Below are 21,240 nucleotides of genomic sequence, written 5' to 3'. Positions count from 1 at the left end.
TACAGGAATTTCACAACAGTTTGGTGGGTGGCCATTTGGGATTGTTTAAAACAATGCAACGACTAGCAGTCAAATTTTACTGGCCTAAGATGAAACAAGATATGATTTTGTGGCTTCGTGTACAGTTTGTCAGCAAACCAAATACATGGCTATGTCACCAGCAGGTTTACTCCAACCTCTCCCAATACCTGATAAGGTGTGGGACGACATCACCATGGATTTTATCGAAGGACTACCACAATCTGAGGGGTTTGACACTATTTTGGCAATTGTTGACAGGTTAAGTATGGGCATTTCATTCCCCTCAAACACCTCTTTAATGTACAATCTATTGTTGTTCTTTTCATTAAAGAAATTGTGCGCTTGCATGGTGTTCCACATTCTATTATTTCTGACCATGACAAGGTGTTCCTTAGCCACTTTTGGTCAGAGCTGTTTAAATTGCAAGGCACAATACTAAAAAAGAGCTCTACTTATCACCCACAAATAGATGGGCAATCAGAGGTCGTTACCAAGTGCCTTGAAACCTACCTACAATGTTTTGTTACAGACAAACTGAAACAATGGGTTAAGTGGCTTCCTTAGGCTGAGTATTGGTATAACACCTCGTACCATACAACCACTCAATCCACTCCTTTCTGGTTGTTATATGGGCAAGATCCCCCGCCATTAGTCCGTTATGGACATAGCTTTGCTACTGTATCATCAGATGAACACATGTTGGAGGAGCGTGATGTTATACTTGAGGAATTGAAACTCAATCTGCACAAGGCCCAGGATCGAATGAGGGCAACTGCCAATAGAAAACGTCGTGAGGAACATTATGATGTGGGTGGCTTGGTATATTTGAAGCTCCAACCTTATCATCAAAAATCTCTTGCCAAACGCTGTAATGATGAGGAATTGAGCCCACATTATTACAGACCTTTTCCAATCGAAGCACGAGTGGGTACAGTGGCATATTGGTTGACTCTTCCACCATCCTCCACCGTCCATCTTGTATTTCATATCTCGCAACTTCTCAAGGCAGTAGGCACTACTCCTACGTCTCCGTCTTTACCACCACAATTAACTGCAGAAATGGAGTTACTGGTTGAACCAACAGCTATTTTGGGAGTGCATCAGCGCCATACAGGATCAACCTCTGTTATTGAAGTTCTGGTGCAATGGAAATATCTTCCAGATTTTGAGGCTACTTGGGAAAGTTTTGCTACTATTCAGAATCAATTTCCTTTCCTGAGTTCCACCTTGCAGACAAGGTGGCTGTTTGGGAGGGGGGCAATGATAGACCTCCAGTGCATTTCACATATGCTAGGCGAGCCAAAAATAATCAGTAAACCACCTTTATCTTTTTTAATGTAATTTGGTTGCTTTTTGTTAGTTGTGCTGAGCTGGATTCTGTTAGACTGTATTGGGATCTTTGGGGTTGAGTTAGTGAGGATTGAGAATAAAAAGAAAGAAAAGAGGAAAAATAAAGAAGGCAGGAAAAAGTTGCTAAGCAGGGCTGTGGGGAGAGTTTGCACACCTCTCAAATGTCTACTACCCAATCTTTATAATTTTTTTTATCAATGCAATTTCTTGATTGTTGGCTCTTTCCTCCATTGCTACTAGAATTTTTTTGTGAGTGTGTGGTGTGAATACTAACAGTCGAGTGTTTCATCAAAGAATCAATTGTCTCATTGGCTATAAGCACCTTGCCCACCACCCTTCTCAACCTATTTGCCAACACCTTAACTAAAAGCTTATACAAATCACTCACCAAGCTAATTGGCCTAAAAAAATTTAAATCATTAGCACCCCTTTTTTAATGAATTAACACCAAGAAAGTAGCATTCAAATTTTCCTTGGTCATAGAATTCCCTAAAGATCCTCATTACCTTGTTTTTCACAAAGTCCCCATAGAAAAGTCATTTGAACCTTAAGCTTTATCCCCATTCAAATCTAACAAAGGCCCAAACACCTCCTCCTCATGAATGGAAACTCTAATCTTTCTACCTCCTTACCATCTAAGGCTTTAAAACGCATCCCATTGATGCTAGGTCTCCACTCCCGCTAGTCCGACATCAAATTGTGAAAGGTTTGAACTACCCCTTCCTTAATTTCCTACTCCTTATAGAGCCAAGCCCATTAATTATGATTTTGGCCAAACAATTCCTTCCCTTACGCACATTTGCCATTTTGTGAAAAAATTTAGTGTTTTTGTCTCATTCCTTCAACCAAATATCTCTAGATTTCTATCTCCAAGAAACTTCTTCCAAGAAGGCCCACTTGAAACTACATATTAAAATTTATCATTGTTATTTTTTAAATTATATTATTTGTTATTTTGTTTAAAATATAAAAATGATAAGGAAAAAACTTTAACCTTTCTTACTTATGTTGAACTAAGAACTAATGATACTAATATTTTATGGTTTTGAGCCATATTCAATAGTTAACCTCTCACGATGGTCTATTGTTTATATTTTATGACTTTGAAATAGTTATTTTGTTTATTCAAAGACTCAATCTTCAATTGTTTATTTGTAAATTTTAAGATGGAAATGGTTACATGCTTTTTGTAGCAAAGAGAAAGAAGAAAATTAATGAACTAAAGGGTTGACCAAGAAACTTCATAACCCATGTGAACTCAAATTGTCTGTAGACCTAATATGGGTTGGGAATTCCTAACTTGACTTCGAATTGACTTAGATGCGGATAGACAATTGATACACATGTTTCGGTGTGGGTTTGATGTTAGTCTTCGAACAAGACTAAGTCACAACCCTAGCCATCTAGCATCTTCATGTATAGCCTTTTATTGTCTAAGGAAACATATGGAGGGTGGTTACTCACCATTACATGATTTTAAACAAATGATAAGGTGATATTCGATCATGATGATACTGATTATGATAATGATAATAGTAATAATAACAATAAGAACGATATGTGTGTATGTATATATAAAATAATTTTTTTTCACATATTTTTTTGTTCTTTTTCTTTTTTTCCATCCCCATTGGGACTTGAACACGGGACCTCCCTTAAACCCACCTCAACCCTTTACCATTTAAGTCAAGCCCCCCATACCATGATAACAATATTAAGTTACCACCTAAATTTGAATTTTTCATCAAAAATCACTTTATTTATAAAGTAATTTAGTCCTAATTAAACATTTGGCATAAACCATGATAAGTAGTTTCTTAAATTTCATGATTTTGGATTACATGGTTATCATTCAAATTAAATTTTTTTAGTATTCAATCCTTGCAATAAGCTCAACTAATAAATAATTTTTTTTGGTTTCATGATATATTTGGATTTTTTTTATTGAATTTAATTTTTTATTTGTTTGGTTAATTTTATTTTTTTATTAATTCAATAATAATAATAATAATAATGCATTATTATTAATATATCATATAGATTATAAATTAAATATATATTCTATTATCAAACTCCACTCATTCTAAAGTATTGGCATGGCAAAAGTTTTAACATTAATAGCTCATACATAATGCAAAATTAAGAGTTTTTCTTTTCAAAGTTAAGACAAAACTTTTTATTAGCAAGGACTCTTGTTTTCTGGAAAAAATAAATAAAAAAATTAAAAAAACTTATACAATTATAAAATGGACATTATAACAGTTGAATTATATTTATACCAATATAACATGATATTTCAACACCATATTTTAAGTGAGCTATATACAAGTTGATTTATAATATGATCATGATTTAGTATTTTAAGTCGTGTTCATAAGTCATGTAAAAATTGTAAATGCAAATTAAAAGTGTAAACAAGAACTTTCTATAAACAAGAACTTTTATTTGTCACACAAAATCTTATACATTTATATAATAGGGGCCTAGTATAAGTCAAATTTCTATAAGCAAACAAAAAATATATTAAGCAGTGCAACAAATAGGGGCACACCCTATGTACGTACACAGGTGGAGTCAAATTATTAAGCAATGCAACAATAGGAAGCACACCCTATGTACATAGGTGGAGTCAAATTATTATTCTATGAACACATTTTAAAAGGAGTATATATAGGTTGATTCATGTTGTGCTGCAATTTGATATTTTCAAGCCATGTTCATTTTTCATCCAATCAATAAAGTCCAACATGGACTCTCTTGTACTTCTTTTTTCTTTCAATATATTCCTTTGTCGTTTCCTATAAAAAATAAAAAATAAAAAAAGTCCAACATGGACAAGGTACCAACTCCTATGTTACTCTAGCCCATTCCCAAAAATTATACATGAAAAATAGTTTGAGTGTTGATCTACTTTTTCAAGCCATGTTCATAAATGATGTAAAAAATGGCAGCTATTACATGTAAGGACATATTGCAAAATAAAAAATATTTAGACCTTTTTTATCAAAGATTTAAATTAAATTCAACACTTAAAATTTGAAAAAGATACTTTATGTACCTTATAATTTAGCATTAAAGTTTTCAGTACTTAACATTGGTTTTATCAAACACCCTTTGTTTCCTATCCACCAACTTGTCTTGACCCACATTCATGACAAGCTTCTCATCAAATGTTCCTTAAGGAATTTAGTAACAATTTGTAGAGGATTGAGAGCTGCTCATGAAATCTTGATAAGTGATAACTCAATCAAATAAATTTGACCCAAAGAGTTTGAGTAAGGTGTTGAGCTGTAAATAGAATAGAAGAATTATTTTCCTATTATGTTAGTTTCCTATTTCTGTAAATAGATAGTTTTATTAGTTTCCTATTTTTATAAATAGATAGTTTTATGATTTAGGAATAAGTTAGTTTAGGAATAAGTTAGTTTCCTATTATGTCTCTTGTTTCCTATTTCTTCTCTTGTGATCTCCTATATAAACTGTGTATAGTCAATCTAATAGAAAAAACTTATTATTTTTCATCCCATATTTCGTGTCATGGTATCAGAGTTGTAGGTTTTTAAGACCTGGGCATCATTCTGGCCTTCATAGCTGGATTTTTTTTTTTATTCACGTGTTCTTTACAAACCTACTGGAACTTGTTCAATAGTGAAGAAATGGCGAAGCTGAGAAGCTTGTTGGGGTCCCTTAACAAACCTACTGGAACTTGTTCTTTGGCTCTTTCAGGTACACCTTCACTCTCTTTTTGCATAAATGCCTCACACAGGGTTTATGATGACTCTTGGATAATAGACTTAGGTGCCACAAACCATATGACCTCCAAATCTCAACTTTTCCATACCTATACCCTAAGCCCAAGTAACAAGAAAATTGCAGTGGCCAATGGCTCTTTAGCTACCGTTGTAGGTTTCGGAGAAATATACATCACACCTACCCTTATTCTTAAAAATGTCCTTCATGTACCAAAATTGTCGGTCAACCTTGTTTCCATTCAAAAGCTGACCCATGATCTTAAATGTTATGCTATTTTTTTCCCTTCTTATTGTGTTTTTCAGGAACAAGGCTCAGGGAGGAGGATTGGACTTGCTAAGGAAAGGAGCAGTCTTTACCACTTTGAATCATCTAAGAAAACTATTAATACTTTGTCGTTGTCTTTTCTCAGTTCCTCAAATAAAGATACCATTTGGTTGTATCACCTACGTCTAGGTCATCCATCTTTTAGGGTTTTAAAGGTCATGTTTCCTCATTTGTTCCAAGGATTAGATATTTCTGGGTTTCATTGCGAAACTCGTGAATTGGCAAAACATACTCGTGTATCTTTTCCTATTAGCAATAAAAGGAGTTCTCATTTCATTTGATCCATAGTGACATATGGGGTCCTTCGACTATACCTAATGTTTCTGGGGCTTGTTGGTTTGTATCCTTAATTGATGATTGCACTCGACTTACATGGATCTTTCTTCTTAAACAAAAATTTGATGTTAGCATTGTTATACCTAATTTCCAATCAATGGTTCAAAACCAATTTGGGGTTAAAATAAAAAGCTTTAGAACAAACAATGCTAGAGATTACTTCAACCAGATTTTGTCACCCTATTTTCAATCACAGGGCATTCTCCATGACTCATCATGTGTTAACACACCCCAACAAAATGGGGTCGCCGAGAGGCAAAATGGGCATTTACTCAACACAACCTGAGTCTTACTCTTTTAAGGGAATGTTCCTAAGTCCTATTGGGGGGAAGCTGTTCTTACAGCCACATACATGATAAATAGAATTCCCTCACGAATGTTAGACAACAAAAGCCCTGTAGAGATACTTAAGAGTTTCTATCCACACTTCAGAACCTCAAATGGGCTCACTCCTAGGGTATTTGGGTGCACCACATTTGTTCATGTCCACAGCCAACATGGAGACAAGCTATACCCTCGAGCCATAAAACGTGTCTTCCTTGGTTCCTCATCCACTCAAAAAGGATACAAGTGTTACAATCCCTCAGCCAGAAAATTTTACATCTCTATAGATGTCACCTTCACAGAAAATAAACCTTTTTTCCCCAAGTCCTTTCTTCAGGGGGAGATTTCAATGATGGAAGATAGTCCTTGTGAGTCCTTTGAACCTCTTGATCTTCCTCATGTCTCAACCCATGGTGATGAAGAACCTGAGTCATCTATGTCAATCACACCTAAGTCACCCAATTTTACCACTGTACCCGTGTCGTCCCCTGTTCCAGCCAGTGTCACTCGCAATTTTCCACAATTTCCCAAAGTGTATTCAAGGGAAAAGGTCATTCCAGAACAAAAGCATGTCCAAGAATCCAACTCAGACCCTGGGAATGAAATCAAGGTAAGATCAAACCCACCTTTACATACACAACCTGGTGAAACTTCCACTGACTCAACAGACAACCTAGACCTAGACCTTCCCATTGCTGTCAGAAAAGGCACCAGAGAATACACTAACCGATCACTCTATCCACTATCACACTATGTGTCTCTTAAGCACCTATCACTAGCCCACAAGAATTTTATTGTGAGTCTAACCACCACTATCATCCCTAACACTGTTTCTGAGGCATTGACAAAAAGGAAATGGAAGGATGCTATGAGGGAGGAGATGAGTGCATTAGAAAAAAATAAAACATGGGAGATTGTTGAAAGACCGAAAGGGAAAAACATTGTTGATTGCAAGTGGATCTTCATACTGAAATATAAGGCTGATGGATCTCTTGAGAGGCATAAAACAAGATTGGTAGCCAAAGGGTACACTCAAACTTATGGAGTTGATTATCAGGAGACTTTTGCTCCAGTTGCAAAAAATGAATACTGTAAGAATCCTGTTGTTACTGGCTGCCCACTACAATCGGCAACTCCTACAATATGATGTTAAGAATGCATTTCTTCATGGTGATTTAAATAAAGAGATTTACATGAACATCCCACCGGGATTTGAGGGAAACACAGGTAACAAGGTGTGCAAGCTGAAAAAAGTCATTTATGGGCTAAAACAATCTCCTAGGGCTTGGTTTGGGAGATTTGTAAAAGTCATGAAAGAATTTGGGTACAAACAAAGCCAAGGTGACCACACTCTCTTCATTAAGCACTCGGTTGCAAGGAGAGTAACTGCTCTTCTAATCTATGTTGACGACATCATAGTGACTGGAAATGATGAGAGAGAAAAAGGTGAAGTGAAACAGAGATTAGCAATAGAGTTTGAGATAAAGGAACTAGGGAAACTGAAATACTTCCTTGATATTGAGGCGGCATATTCCACACAAGGGATCTTCATCTCTCAACAAAAGTATGTGACTGATTTATTGGCAGAAACAGGGAAGATTGGGTGTAACCAATCTTACCCCAATGGATCCAAACCACAAGTTGGGAGAAGCTAAAGAAGAACTAATGGTGGATAAAAGAATGTACCAGAGGCTGGTTGGTAGGCTCATATACCTTGCTCACACTCGGCCAAACATCGCCTACTCGGTGAGCGTGATCAATCAATTCATGCATGATCTAAGAGAACCTCATCTTCAAGCTGCTTACAGGGTGCTGCATTACTTGAAAGGCAACCCCAGGAAAGGAATTTTGTTCAAGAAGAACAATACTCTTGCTCTAGAAGCATACACCGACGCTGACTATGCAGGTTCCCTAGTGGATCGAAGATCAACTACAAGGTATTGTACTTTTCTTGGAGGTAATCTGGTAACATGGAGAAGTAAAAAGTAGAATATGGTAGCAAGGTCGTCTACAGAATCAGAGTTTAGGGTCATTGCTCAAGGATTGTGTGAACTATTTTGACTAACGATTATTCTAGATGATTTGAGAATCAAGTGGGATGGTCCTATGAAGCTCTATTGTGACAACAAGTCAACTATCAATATTGCTCATAACCCTATACAACACTATAGGACAAAACATATTGAGATTGATAGGCATTTCATCAAAGAAAAATTGGAGGAAGGAGTAGTGTGTATGTCTTATGTTCCATCAGAACATCAATTAGCCGATATCCTAACAAAAAGACTAAACAGTTCAATGTTTCACAATCTTGCATTCAAGTTGGGAATGGAAGACATCTATTCCTTAGCTTGGGGGGGAGTGTTGAGCTGTAAATTGATAAGTAAAACAAGATATATTAATGAAGGGGCAAAGAGTTACAAGTATACAGGGGGTATACAAAGCAACAAACCCCTCAAAAAGCCAAAAAAACAGCAAGCCTCACCATCCCTTAGTTGGACGCCAACCATTCTAGGAACCCTATAAGGGACATACGCTCCTTACCAATATACAATCTAGCCCAGCTCCACAAACTACACACAAAAGAATTCTTAAGCTTTTGGATATTTAACTCTCCTCCCCTAAAAGCTAACCTATTTCTTTCCTTCCAAACCGTCCAAAAAATACACAACGGAATGGATTTCCATATCTTTTTCCTTTTCTTTCCCACAAAAGGGCCCCTCCAGCTAGTTAAAACCTCCTTTACAGTTTCTGGAAAAACCCACTGCACACCTGATAACCCAAGAACAATATCCCACAAAACTCTGACGACTATACAATGAATAAGAATGTGATTTACAGTTTCTTCTTCACAACCACATAGAAAACAGCAATTAGGAAGCTGCCATCCTCTTTTCTGAAGTCTATCAAGAGTGAGCACCCTCCCCCAAGTAGCCTCCCAAGTGTAGAATGCAACCTTGGTTGGTACTGAATCCACCCAAATGCATCTAGAAGGAAAACCAATATCATTTGGTCTGGTCATCAATCTATAGGCTTCTTTCACCCTAAATTTACCATTCCTTCCTCCCTTCCAACGGACTGAATCTTCCTCCATAGAAGGCTTGTAATCCCTCAAGACATGCAACAAGTTCCCTATCATCTCCAGCTCCCAATCATTAAAGTCCCTCAAAAATCTTAGATTCCACCCCCCTTGGCCAAAATTCTGATTCCACATCTCCTCCACAGTCGCATTCCTATGCGAAGCCATAGCATATAGGTGGGGGAAACTTTGGGACAGCCTTGTATCCTCACACCAAACATCAGTTCAAAAGTTGATTTTGTTTCCTTTCCCAACTATGAACCCCATGTTATCCCAGCACCAATCAGATTCCTTCCATATTTCCTTCCAAACCCCCACTCCGATAGTCCCATAAGCCTTCTTTGCTCTCCATCCATGACCCTCTTGTCCATATTTCGCTATTATCACTTGCTTCCATAGATCATCTCTATCAATAGCAAATCTCCAGACCCATTTACCAAGCAGAGCTTTGTTCAGGAGCACCAGCTTCCTTAAGCCTAGTCCTCCCTTGCTTTTATCCTCACAAATCGCCTCCCACTTGATTAGATGAGCTTTCTTTTCCTCACTTCCCCCTCCCCATAGGAAATTTCTTTGAACTTTATCTAATCTCCTAGCCACTGACTTAGGCATTCGGAACAAAGACATATGATAGATTGGCATGCTAGCCAAAACGCTTCTTATAAGAGTGATTCTCCCCCCTTTTGAAATATATTGACATTTCCACCGCGCTAGTCTCCTTCTCACTCTCTTCCACCCCATCCCAAACTGATGAGGCTTTATGCGGAGCCCCTAAAGGCAAGCCCAAGTAATGAGACGGAAGAGATCCCACCCTACATCCTAATTCCACTGCCATCTCCTCAATCTCCTCCACCACACCAACTGGGATGATTTCACTTTTGTCCAAGTTGATCCTTAGGCCTGAGGCTGCTTCGAACCACAAGAGAATCCAACTCAAGTGTGTTAGGTGCTCTTTGTTAGCCTCACAGAACACAATTGTATCATCAGCAAAGAAAAGATGGGATATTTTTAGATTGTGCCTCCTATCACCCTTGATGCTACAACCTGAAAGGTAGCCCCCCGCAACCGCCCTCCTAATTAGGGCATCTAGCACTTCCATTCCCAAGACGAAGAGGTAAGGAGACAATGGATCCCCTTGACGAAGCCCTTTAGAACTCGGGAAGAAGCCAGCTGGGACCCCATTAACAAGAACTGAGAACTTGGCTGTAGAGATACAACTCCACATCCACCCCAACCACCTAGGACCAAAACCCATTTTGTGAAGAGTCTTCAGCAAGAACTTCCAATTAATGCTGTCATACGCTTTCTCAATATCCAACTTGCAAATGAGCCCTTTCTCTTTTCTTTTCTGCCATGAGTCTATCACCTCATTTGCAATAAGAGAAGCATCAAGGATTTGCCTTCCCATCACAAATGCATTCTGAGTAGGGGCTACCACTTTGTTTAACACTCTCTTGAGTCTATTAGCTAACACTTTAGCCATCAATTTGTATAGCCCCCCCAGGAGGCTAATGGGTCTAAAATCTCCCAAGTCATCCGCTCCCCCTTTCTTAGGAATCAGAACCAGGAAAGTGTTATTGAGGCTTTTGAGAAAGGATCCTTGCTCATGAAACTCCTTAAACATCTCCAAGATCTCCTCTTTCACGAAATCCCAAGAACTTTGCCAAAACGCCATAGTAAAGCCATCCGGCCCAGGGGCTTTATCCCCACTCATCTCCATTAAAGCAGAATGGATCTCATTTTCAGAGAATGGAATCTCAAGACTCTCTGCTTCATGCTGGCTAATCCGGTCTAATTGGATCCCCTCAATATCCGCCTTCCACCCCACGTCTTCTGAGAGCCTCTGATGAAAAGCATTTGCAATCCCCTCCCTTACTTCCTGATCCTCTTCCAACCAAACCCCATCAATTTTTACTTTATCCAACGTATTGTTGTTACGGTGGGCATTTGTCATTCGATGAAAAAATCCCGTATTCTTGTCCCCTTCCTTAAGCCACACCTCCCTTGAGAGTTGTCTCCAATGACTTTCTTCCAACATGACCCATTTTTTATAGCTTTCCTTTGCTTCCTTTTTTAATTCTGTCTCTTCCAAGGACAAGCTTCTTTCACTTTCCACACCATCCCAATAGTCCACTTGCTGCAAGGCTGCTCTTTTGTTACCTTCCAGATTACCAAAGACCTCTCTATTCCAAACTTTCAGTTTCTGTTTGAGCTCCTTCGTCTTTGCTGCCAATCTGTAGCTAGCTGTGCCCCTGACCTCAATTTCCCTCCACCAACTCCGGATAAGGTCTAGAAAGCCCTCAACTTTTAACCACATATTTTCGAACCTAAAAGGAGAAGGACCTCTCCTTAGCCCACCTCCTTCTAGCAGAATAGAATGGTCCGAAACAGGACGAGGCAGCCTCCTTTGAATCACCCCACTGAATTTGTCTAGCCAGCTAGGAGACACCAAGAACCTGTCCAGCCTTGCCCAGGACTGGTTGTTCAGGCCCCCACTCCAAGTAAACACTCCCCCTTGCAAGGGGAGGTTTACCAGCCCTAAATCATCAATGATATGAGCAAACCTCCTCATGTTCGGAGTTATCCTTCCTTGGCGGCTTCTTTCTCCTTGATAAAGGGTACTGTTAAAGTCACCTCCTAGGCACCAAGGCTCGTCCCAGATTCCTCTTACAGCCCCAAGCTCTTCCCACAGTCCCTCTCTTGCCTCTTTGGTGAAAGGACCATAGACTCCCGTAAACACCCAAACAGCCCCATCCTCCACATTCTTGAATCTACACGACAGTGAGTACTGTCCTTCCTCCCAGTCCACAACTTCCATCGATCTTTTATCCCAGCAAATCAACAGACCTCCCGCTGCCCCATCCGCATCCAAAGCCCTCCAATCTAAGAATCTTCCCGAGCCTAAACTTCTCACCACCCCCTCCGACATTGGCTGAATCTTTGTCTCCTGAATACACAGTAAATCAACTTTTTGATTCCTTATAAAAGTCTTGATGATTTTCCTCTTGGACCTGTCATTAGCCCCCCTCACATTCCAACTTAATAGCTTCAACTTCATTAATCTACTGCAAGCTGATCCCCTTTGCCCTGTAGAAGGCTTCTTTGCTTACCCCCCTTCTCATAATTAACTGAGCACTCCAGTCTCTTCAATTCCCTCTCGAATTTTGACTTCTCCATCAATTCTTTGCTATGAATTTTCTCCCGTCTCTTCCTTATTTTTACCAAGAAATTCAAAATTTCCTTTTCCAACCCTTCTGTCGAAAAGCCCAAAAAATGACTGAACTTGGCCAAGCTGCTTTCTTCCCATCTATCCTCTTTCTCTCTTCTAGCTTCTTGAAATTTTGTCCTCTCTGTGTTCCACTCCACCCCCCTAACCAAATTTGGGTCCTTATTGAATTCTACCATATCCCAGCATCCCTTATCATCCATTCCGAGACCAACATCATTGCTTTCCTTTAGGACCCCAGAATGATCGAAATAGAATAGGAGAATTATTTTTCTATTATATTAGTTTCCTATTTCTGTAAATAGATAGTTTTATGATTTAGGAATAAGTTAATTTAGGAATAAGTTAGTTTCCTATTATGTCTCTTGTTTCCTATTTCTTCTCTTGTAATCTCCTATATAAACTGTCTGTATAGTCAATCTAATAGACAGAACTTATTATTTTGCATCTCATATTTCGTGTCATAAGGCTTGATGGTTTTAGAGAGAGATAGAAAGAGGAGAACAGTATGAGCTTAGGCTGTCTAACACAATAAGAAAGATCGGTGAGAGTGAAACCTAGTTTTGGCATTAAAAATCTGTATATGATTTGTTTATTGACATGAATGTGTGTAGTGTAGTGTAGTGGAACAGTTACAAGGAATTTGCATACCTCATGCCGACCCACAAGTTCAATAAGAACTTCAATGGCTAGATCAAATGTAGATGAAACCTATGTACAGAAATGCAAAAGAAGATTTGAGTGTATGGTTGATATCAATCTTAAGACACTTCAAAATAACCAATCAGAGAATTAAAGAAGAATTACCTGCAAAGAGTTATATACAAAATTAAGAAGTGGATGCCCTGGCAACAAACCAGGGGGAATCTCTGCAAAACACCCAGCTCGAACCTGAAATCAAGCAAGTTTTCATGACTAAAGCGTTGTAGTAAAACCTAAATATTTAAGACTACGGTTTTTGCTATTAGTTTCTATATCCATGTCAACAATTCAAGAGAATACTACTGAAACCAAATCCAGTCCTTGATTCATCAATGTAATACAAGGGAGAAACCATCCACCATTTTAGCAGGGCAAAACGGTATGCATTTCTAATCGAATCATAAGGTAAAAGGCATTGATGCAGTTTTCAAAAAATTTCTTACCCAACTCAATAAGCAACGCAAAATTTTTCTGTTCCTTTCATGCAGTTGAATACCACCATCAAAACTTTTCTCTGATTGCTGCAGGAGGAACTCAAGAACCCTAGTAGTGTGCGAGAGGAGCTGCTTTTAACAGAGAACATGTGACATTACTGAAGGGAATTATAACTAAAAGGTAAGGAAGGAAAAGATAGGTACTTAAAATGTCACAATAATAAAGAAAGTTCATAAACCTCTTGGCCATACTGGCATCTGCGATCTGAACTTATGTTGCAATCAATATTTTGATTCTCAACAATTTCTTCGGGAAGAACAGTGAGCATCTCCAAAACAGCAATATTGCTGTCATCCTGGCTTTGCAGATTCTGGAGACTATAAAAGAGCTGCTCGATAGGTTTCCTATGTTCTGTAGAACGAATTATAAGTGCAGAGAGCGCAAGACAGATTTGCGTCAAAAGCTGTCAAGAATATGGAGCACCCAGTCAATGATCATTTCAGATCATAGAGGCACCTAACAATGAAAAAGCCTTCACAGAAACTATTACATCCAGCCCAATTTTTCCAGCAGAATAGCCCACATCTAGCATTTGTTTTAAGTCATAGAGCACCTGAGAATCCTATTGGGAGGGGAAAAAATGGAGCACCTGCGGAGGGCCTGAACTGAATCTTTTAGCAGCCAGCAGAAGAGCATTTAGCAAAGCATCTTTAGCTCCTAACTGCAAGTAATATCCTTCATTTTGGATCTGTAAGGTGATAGTGTTGATATTAGTCATATTTGAATGCATATTTGTGTACATGAGGCAGCATCCATGAGGGAAAATAAATGAAAAGTAAGATCAAGATACTTGGTGAAAAGTGAAATATAATACTCCTGACAAAATAAACAGTCATGTTAATCCATGCACATCAAATGGTGAAACATTTTTACACCTTACAGTGAAGTTGTCACTTCAAAATCTCGGACTACAACCCAGCAATGTATACAGGCTTTTATGTCCTTATGCAACATGATAGTTATATACCTTCCATTCTGTATCTATGTCATTTAATAAGTGCTTATCCACCATAAACTTCTAAAATACACTTATGGTATTACCAAGTTACCTCAAAAATACTTAAAGAATCAAGTAATGAGTTTTATTTTCTTTTGATAGGTAAACTTTTTTTTTCTTTTTTTCCCTTTTTTTTTTTTTTTTGTCCTACTAAAACTCGAAATAGAACCTCCCACAACCTCATCCCAACCCCTTATCACTTGAGCCAAGCCTCTAGGGTCATGTAACAAGTGATTTAGACATACTAATGATAACAAGGAAAAAGAATTATTCTCTTTAGTGGTCAAGGAAATAGAAGCAGAAAGCATGACCACCACCAGATTTTGCCTTTCACATGTCTGGCATGTGAGGTTGGGAAACTTGACCTACTTCTTGTATGTCAGGGGTGACAGACTCACTAGAGATATAGCTCAACATGATGAGATTTCTGGGTGGTGTTGCTCATACAGAAACAACTGAGGCCGAATTTGGAGTGAGTTTGGGGAAGAAGGGGAGGATAATTTTGGAGTATACCCTTTTGATCTACTTAATTCTTTTCTAATTCAATAGTACATCAATGTGGCATGTCTTAGCTAATGCTGTGACATCAGGTCTTGACTCGAGTAATTTCAGAGTAATTTTGGAGACTCAGGCTCATGCCAAGTGAAGCTTCCTAAATTCTTTCTCGAGAATAGAAGGCTTCAGACATATGGAGACGAAGGGTCGCAGTTTCATATCCTCCGCTAGCATTGCAAACATTACCAGGGTGCTTCCAAATAGGAAAAAATATATATATCCTCCAGTAAAGGTTTTAATCCATCCAGAGGGATTAGAGAAGAAAACGCCCATTTCCTGCTACCCTTCTGCTATTGCAACCGAACCAGAGAAGCCATCCAGCACATCTGGGTGCTGAAATAACCTCTTAGTTTCCAATTCAAACTTTAGGAATGACACTAAACAACGGAGTACCGAAAACCAGCTTGATTACTATTTACAGGTATTAAACCCCTTTGAATGGCGGCATCACAAAAGTTGGTTCTTTGTCAAGCTATCCGTGGCCAACATTTCAGTAAAGATAGCTCTCGTGGATTAAAAACAAATAATAAATAAAAAATTAGTACCATTATTCTCCAAACCAAAACCCTAGAAATGGAAGCATTGCCTGGACGGAAAAAAGCACAGTGACGATTTTGAGAGAATAGAGGGATGGATGTCCATCCAAAACACAGAGACAAATAAAGAGGAGGGGGAGAGAGAGAGAGAGAGAGAGAGAGCAGAGAGTGAAGGGATTGAGACCTTCCGCTTAAGAATCTGGGCGGCGAAGAACTCGACTTCGAAATCGGAAAGAAAGGAGTGATGATGACGATGATGATCGGAAGTGAGGATGGAGGTGGCGACATCCCAAGCAAGGTCGGTCTGCTGGAACTGGACGAGCCACTGATTAGCAGCCACGCGGTTGCAGGACTGAGAGTCATGATTGAGGACGTGAACAGCCTGGGCGACCTTGATTTGCAACTCCATCTACGCCTCTCTTCTAAATAAGCAACAGACGAAAGAGAATCATCGAAAACGAACGAGGAGAGACCGACGCCTGTAATTCCCCTTATTTCCTACAGGCTCCTTAGATCAGACGGCTGCTGTCCCACATTTGTTGCACTGAGTGTTAGATATGCGCGTGGGGGAGGTCCATTCCTCCCTTCACTTCTCAGTTCTCACCCTCTCTACCATCGAACGTTAGACCCCGACTGCCTCACCTCACGTGCCATGCACCTGCCTTCACTACAAAATTACTAAATTTTGTACTAACTTTTTATTAGGACATATATTTAAAAATATTTGTTTTTAATTTAAAAATAAATAAATATTTGTTTGACATGTATATATATTCAGAAAAAGGCAAAGGGAAAGCTCGCATGCCTTTAAACTACACTTTCTATTAAGACTAAAATTTTGGACCACCTTTGGATAAAGATAAGCTTTTATAATTTGAAATAACAAAATGTTGTTTATAACATCACTTTTTATCATCGTTTTGACTTTTTTTATGGGATGACACGCGGCAAAAAACCCTTTTAAACACTTATTTTTAAGGGTAAAAGAATTATCCTCGTATTCACCCACTTGCACAATGAATTCTTTTAAATAATTTTTTTATTTTCATTTGAAGAACATAAAATAAAAACATGTGTGAAATAATTGGTTCCATTGTTATCCTTAATTTTATATTATCCAAATTAATTTAAAAGAATTTTTTATTTCTATTGTGACAAATTAATAAATTTTTATGTGACATAATTTATAATTTATTGAAGTAACAATATATATCCTTCCACAAACTAGCTTCAAAGTTATTAGTTTATCATCAAAAAATTTAAATTTAATATCTTAATTTTTTTAGCAATTTTTAAAAGTAGTTATATTTCAATATAATCATTTAAAAACATTTATATTTTATGGTTAATTTTATTGATCTCATGAGGTTTTGGTTAAATACATTTAGTTCCCATTAATTTGAAATTTCATTAAATACCTCCTTTTTGTTTCTTATTTGTTATTTTCACTTGCCTCTCATCTAATTTAAAATAAATGAGGAATTTAATAAATTTTCATACTAGTAGAGGCTAATTATATTTAGTTAAAACCTTAAAAGAGGTAAGTGAAATTAACTATTTATTTGATATAAAAGTAACTACCAATTTTTACTATTAAAATCAAAACTGTCACTTAATTTATTTTCTTTTTATTATAGATAATTCCCCTCTATGTCAACTATAAAAATATTTCTTATTAAGTAAATAAATATTTAGTTAATGGTTTAAGGTCCCTCCCAATTGGCTTGAAATTTACCCACCTTTTGAATCAGTAATGTCTTTGAATACTTGGTGTAGGACGAAGTCTCTTGGTTATAAGACTCGCGATTTTGCTATTTTATTATAATGCGCAAAATTGCCTTTTCATAGTATGCCTTCACACAAACCGATGTTGTTTTTCTTAATTCATCTGTCCTATCGAGATTAGCCCCCTAAGCGTCAGTGCTTAGGTTGTGGTAAGTTGTTATAGTATGTAATATGGACATTCCTACTTTAGTAAGAATGATTGTCTACATCCTACATGGCAAAAGAGAAAGAGGTTTATCGAGTTAAGAGCTTTCAATTAGTCCAATGTGCTCATAAGACTCTGAGCAATTTTTCAACCCATTGACCATTTGCCCTAGTCCAGTGTTTTGTCTGTCATAGACCTTCTTTAGATTTTAAATTTTTAATACATATCACCTAGAATGCACCTTGATATCATTTGGGTTCACTAAAATTCTGGTGTTTATAAATGTCCCACTTTAAGCTTTAGCTCCAACATGTGTTTGTTTTTTTGTTAACATGAATAAGAAATGCTTCATATGAAAAATAAAAAAAACTTTTAAAATAAAATTTTATTTACAAAACAAACATATAGATAAAAAATTAATTTAGGACTTAAAAAATATCTCAAAACTCATTTGGGAGATAAACCTAAATTTATTTCTTTTATTTGCTGATGGACTATTTCTGTTCAAATTCGAGGCAACATGATTTTTTCTTGATGTATAGACTTTTCATTTGTGCCGAAATCTTGATTTATAAAATGGTTAATACTTGTTTTTCATATATAACAAGGGACAAAATCATTACTTTCAACTTGAATTTTAGTGACTACCCTTGAGGACTAATGTATTATTTCTTAATAATTAAGGTTGAAAAGAGAGTAAAGATGGACAACTTGAGGTGATTCTTGAATTTGAGATGAGAGGGAGAGCAAGGATTCAAATGACAACCTTGGTTCAACAAATGGAAGAGAAGGCAATAAAATGTAACCAATTTCAAGTTAAAACATGCAAGAATGGTTTCGAAAAGCCAAAACCAATTTGAAGATGGGTAAAATGTATTTGGTAAAAGTTGAAATTGAAAAGTTGATTTAAATGAAAGAATTATTTTAGAGGTAAAGTATTGAGAATGTCAATTCCTATTAAACTCATTTATTCTCATATGAAAGCATAATGAAAATATATAGGGGAATCATTCATGGATTGGGTAATGATTTATTCCTCGTAGGATTATTCTAAGGTGTGGGAGGAAGAACCTTCCTTTATCCAAAAGCAAGTAATTGTCCTCCAAAATGGAGAGATGCATTTAACTCATTGTGGGCTCGGGTGATTGGTCTTCCCATTGACTTATGGGGGTCAATATAGTTAAAAACAAAAAATAAAAAAATAAAAAATCATTTCCCAAATTTCCAAAGGCTTATTTTTTTTACTTGTGTCTAAAGGTGGATTTGAGTTAATATCTTAAATATGAAATTAAGTATTATGGAGGTAAGAGATTTAGCCATCCAAAATTGATTACAAGGACGTTCTATATACCTACTTTTGATTTGATTTTGTTGATCATGAGTTTGATGAATGTCCTAGAATATAGAAAAAATTGGTATCAAATTTGAAAAAGAAAAAAAAAAAGTATGGACTCAAATGATACAAACAGTGAAAAATGATAGGTTTCTTTGCACTATTGCCTCTATGAGAGAATTTAAACCATGGACTTTAGTCCAACCAAATATGAGGGTCGATCCTATAGGATTTAGGGTTGATTTTAACCTTATCACTCCAATTTATGACAAAATCCTGGTCATGGGGGCTTCTTTTGAAGTATATGGGCATTGTTCATAAGGGATTGAAAGGAGACAATTTAGGTGCAAGCAATACTACTATTTATGACGCATCAGAAACCATCCCTTATGGTGGCAACTCTAAAGATGGTGTTGAAAATGAAAACAATTTGAACCAAAAGTTCCATTGGTAGGAAAAAAAATCTCTAACATAGTTTGTCTAACCAATGAAAAAAAGGTCCCCCTTCTAACATGGCTTCTTAGACTAAATCTCTATCTTGTGATGTTCTTATAGGAATGAAATGTGATGGAGATGTAAAAGAGACTACAAAGAGTAAAAAAAACACGGTTTAATTAAGTGATAATGTAGTGAAGATGGAAATAGATTTTGGTAAGCCTGTCTTTGTATTAGAATGTCTCAAAAAATCCATTCCAAACATTAGATCGCAATGGTGCATGCATCTACGATCCTATGGATACCAGATCCAAGTAGCAAAAGCATTAAAGTTAAAAGCTTAGATCTATGACTAAAATAAACTTTACCTTTTAATAACCTCAACTTATTTTATTTCGTAAAGTTATACAATTAAGTTTATATTTTATTATTATTTGTAAATATTGTATATATAAAACGTGTATGACAATTAGGGTATAATTTTCATTTTTCTTGGAAGCCATTAACATTAAAACAAATGTTTATAATCTAATGTAAATATTCATATACAATTTTTAATATATTTTTTAGGTTAAATTTAAAATATGTGCATAATGGCAAACATCAAATGATTTAGCAGATTGAAGGGGTGATCCTAAATAATGCTTTCATTTTTCTATCATTGCATTAATGTTCGGAGTATTTTCTAATGTTAATCATTAATAGCTCCTAAAAAAATAAGGAAAAGTTGGTTTTCGCTCACTAATTTAAAAAAAAAAATTGAAAAAAAGAACTTCAACTTTTATAAATCAATTTTATCTTTATTCATTTAAAAATGTTTTAAAATACATTCATTTTTTCATAAGTCAAATAATTATTTCCTGAAATACCATTTTTTTTTATACATAATTTGAAAAAAAGAACTTATGTTGTAAAAGGGTGACGAATGACCACATTCAAATAACAATTAATTGAAGTTCCTTTACGAACTTCATTTACTCATCTTTAAGACGAGTAAATGGGAACCATTTGGAAAGCCTATGAAAAGGCTTTCCATCCCTTGTAGAAAGAGCATCTCGAACAATAGATAAATTTTATCTTTCTATTTTTCTCGCTCTCTTACTTTTTCTTTCTTTCATTATTTCAACTCTCTCACTTATCTTATGTGATTCCTTTCTCCCCGTTATATATACTATTGAAGTAAGATATAATTGTGTCTACTTTTATTTGTATCACATTTATTTTCGTTTTACAACATCCTCAACTTTTATAAATAAATAAAAAAGTGTATGTATTTAAAATATGTTTAAACAAATAAAGATAAATTTGATTTATAAAAGTCGAAGTTATTTTTTTTCTCTCTATATATATATATTCAAAACAAATTAATATATTTTTTATTTATTTATGAAATTTAATATATATTTGAGATATAATATTTTGTCTAAATTTGAATTTGTGGATGATCTTTCTTATTGATGTAAATCAATAAATGCTTATGCTTATATCAATATTAGTAACACTAATAAAAAATTGATAATTTTGATTAGACAAATTAAGTTGCTTTGATACATTATTCACAACAATTGGATTTTCACCAAGATATAATGAAAGGCTCTATGTGCACTAAAAAATGTAAAATAATTACTCAACAACTCTTTTAAGCAATTGTGTATTCCCCATTTTTTTTTATAGAATATGCACACTCAACCTCTTTTCTTTTAATATTTCTAAAATGATAAAACCTCTTTTTGTGAATTGGAAGGTGAGAGACATATAACTAAAAATTGCATTTAGGTAGAGAAAAAGACAAGGGACAAGGCGAAAGTAGTCTGAAGTTATTATTATAAAAAAATTTTAAAAGAGAG

General features: G+C 36.2%; 1 protein-coding gene across 3 annotated transcripts in view; it reads right to left on the bottom strand.

Annotated features, from left to right (window-relative positions):
* Positions 1-16,311, bottom strand: part of LOC100244593 (transportin MOS14) — a 72,645-nt gene extending 56,334 nt beyond the window's left edge. Inside the window, exons 1-6 of one of the 3 annotated variants that reach the window (XM_010662335.3) lie at positions 15,880-16,311; positions 14,197-14,295; positions 13,786-14,010; positions 13,556-13,678; positions 13,218-13,301; positions 13,062-13,121 (exon numbers count right to left, since the gene is read on the bottom strand). In XM_010662335.3, coding sequence (XP_010660637.1) covers positions 13,062-13,121; positions 13,218-13,301; positions 13,556-13,678; positions 13,786-14,010; positions 14,197-14,295; positions 15,880-16,104 — 816 coding nt within the window. In that variant the 5' untranslated portion in view covers positions 16,105-16,311. The remainder of the gene's footprint in view (positions 1-13,061; positions 13,122-13,217; positions 13,302-13,555; positions 13,679-13,785; positions 14,011-14,196; positions 14,296-15,879) is intronic. The other 2 variants (XM_010662334.3, XM_002276561.5) reach the window with 2 other exon arrangements.
* Positions 16,312-21,240: the final 4,929 nt, after the last annotated feature.

Source organism: Vitis vinifera, chromosome 14 (assembly GCF_030704535.1).
Source record: "Vitis vinifera cultivar Pinot Noir 40024 chromosome 14, ASM3070453v1".
NCBI classification, from domain to species: domain Eukaryota; kingdom Viridiplantae; phylum Streptophyta; class Magnoliopsida; order Vitales; family Vitaceae; genus Vitis; species Vitis vinifera.
This window is presented reverse-complemented; position numbering and strand designations above follow the sequence as displayed.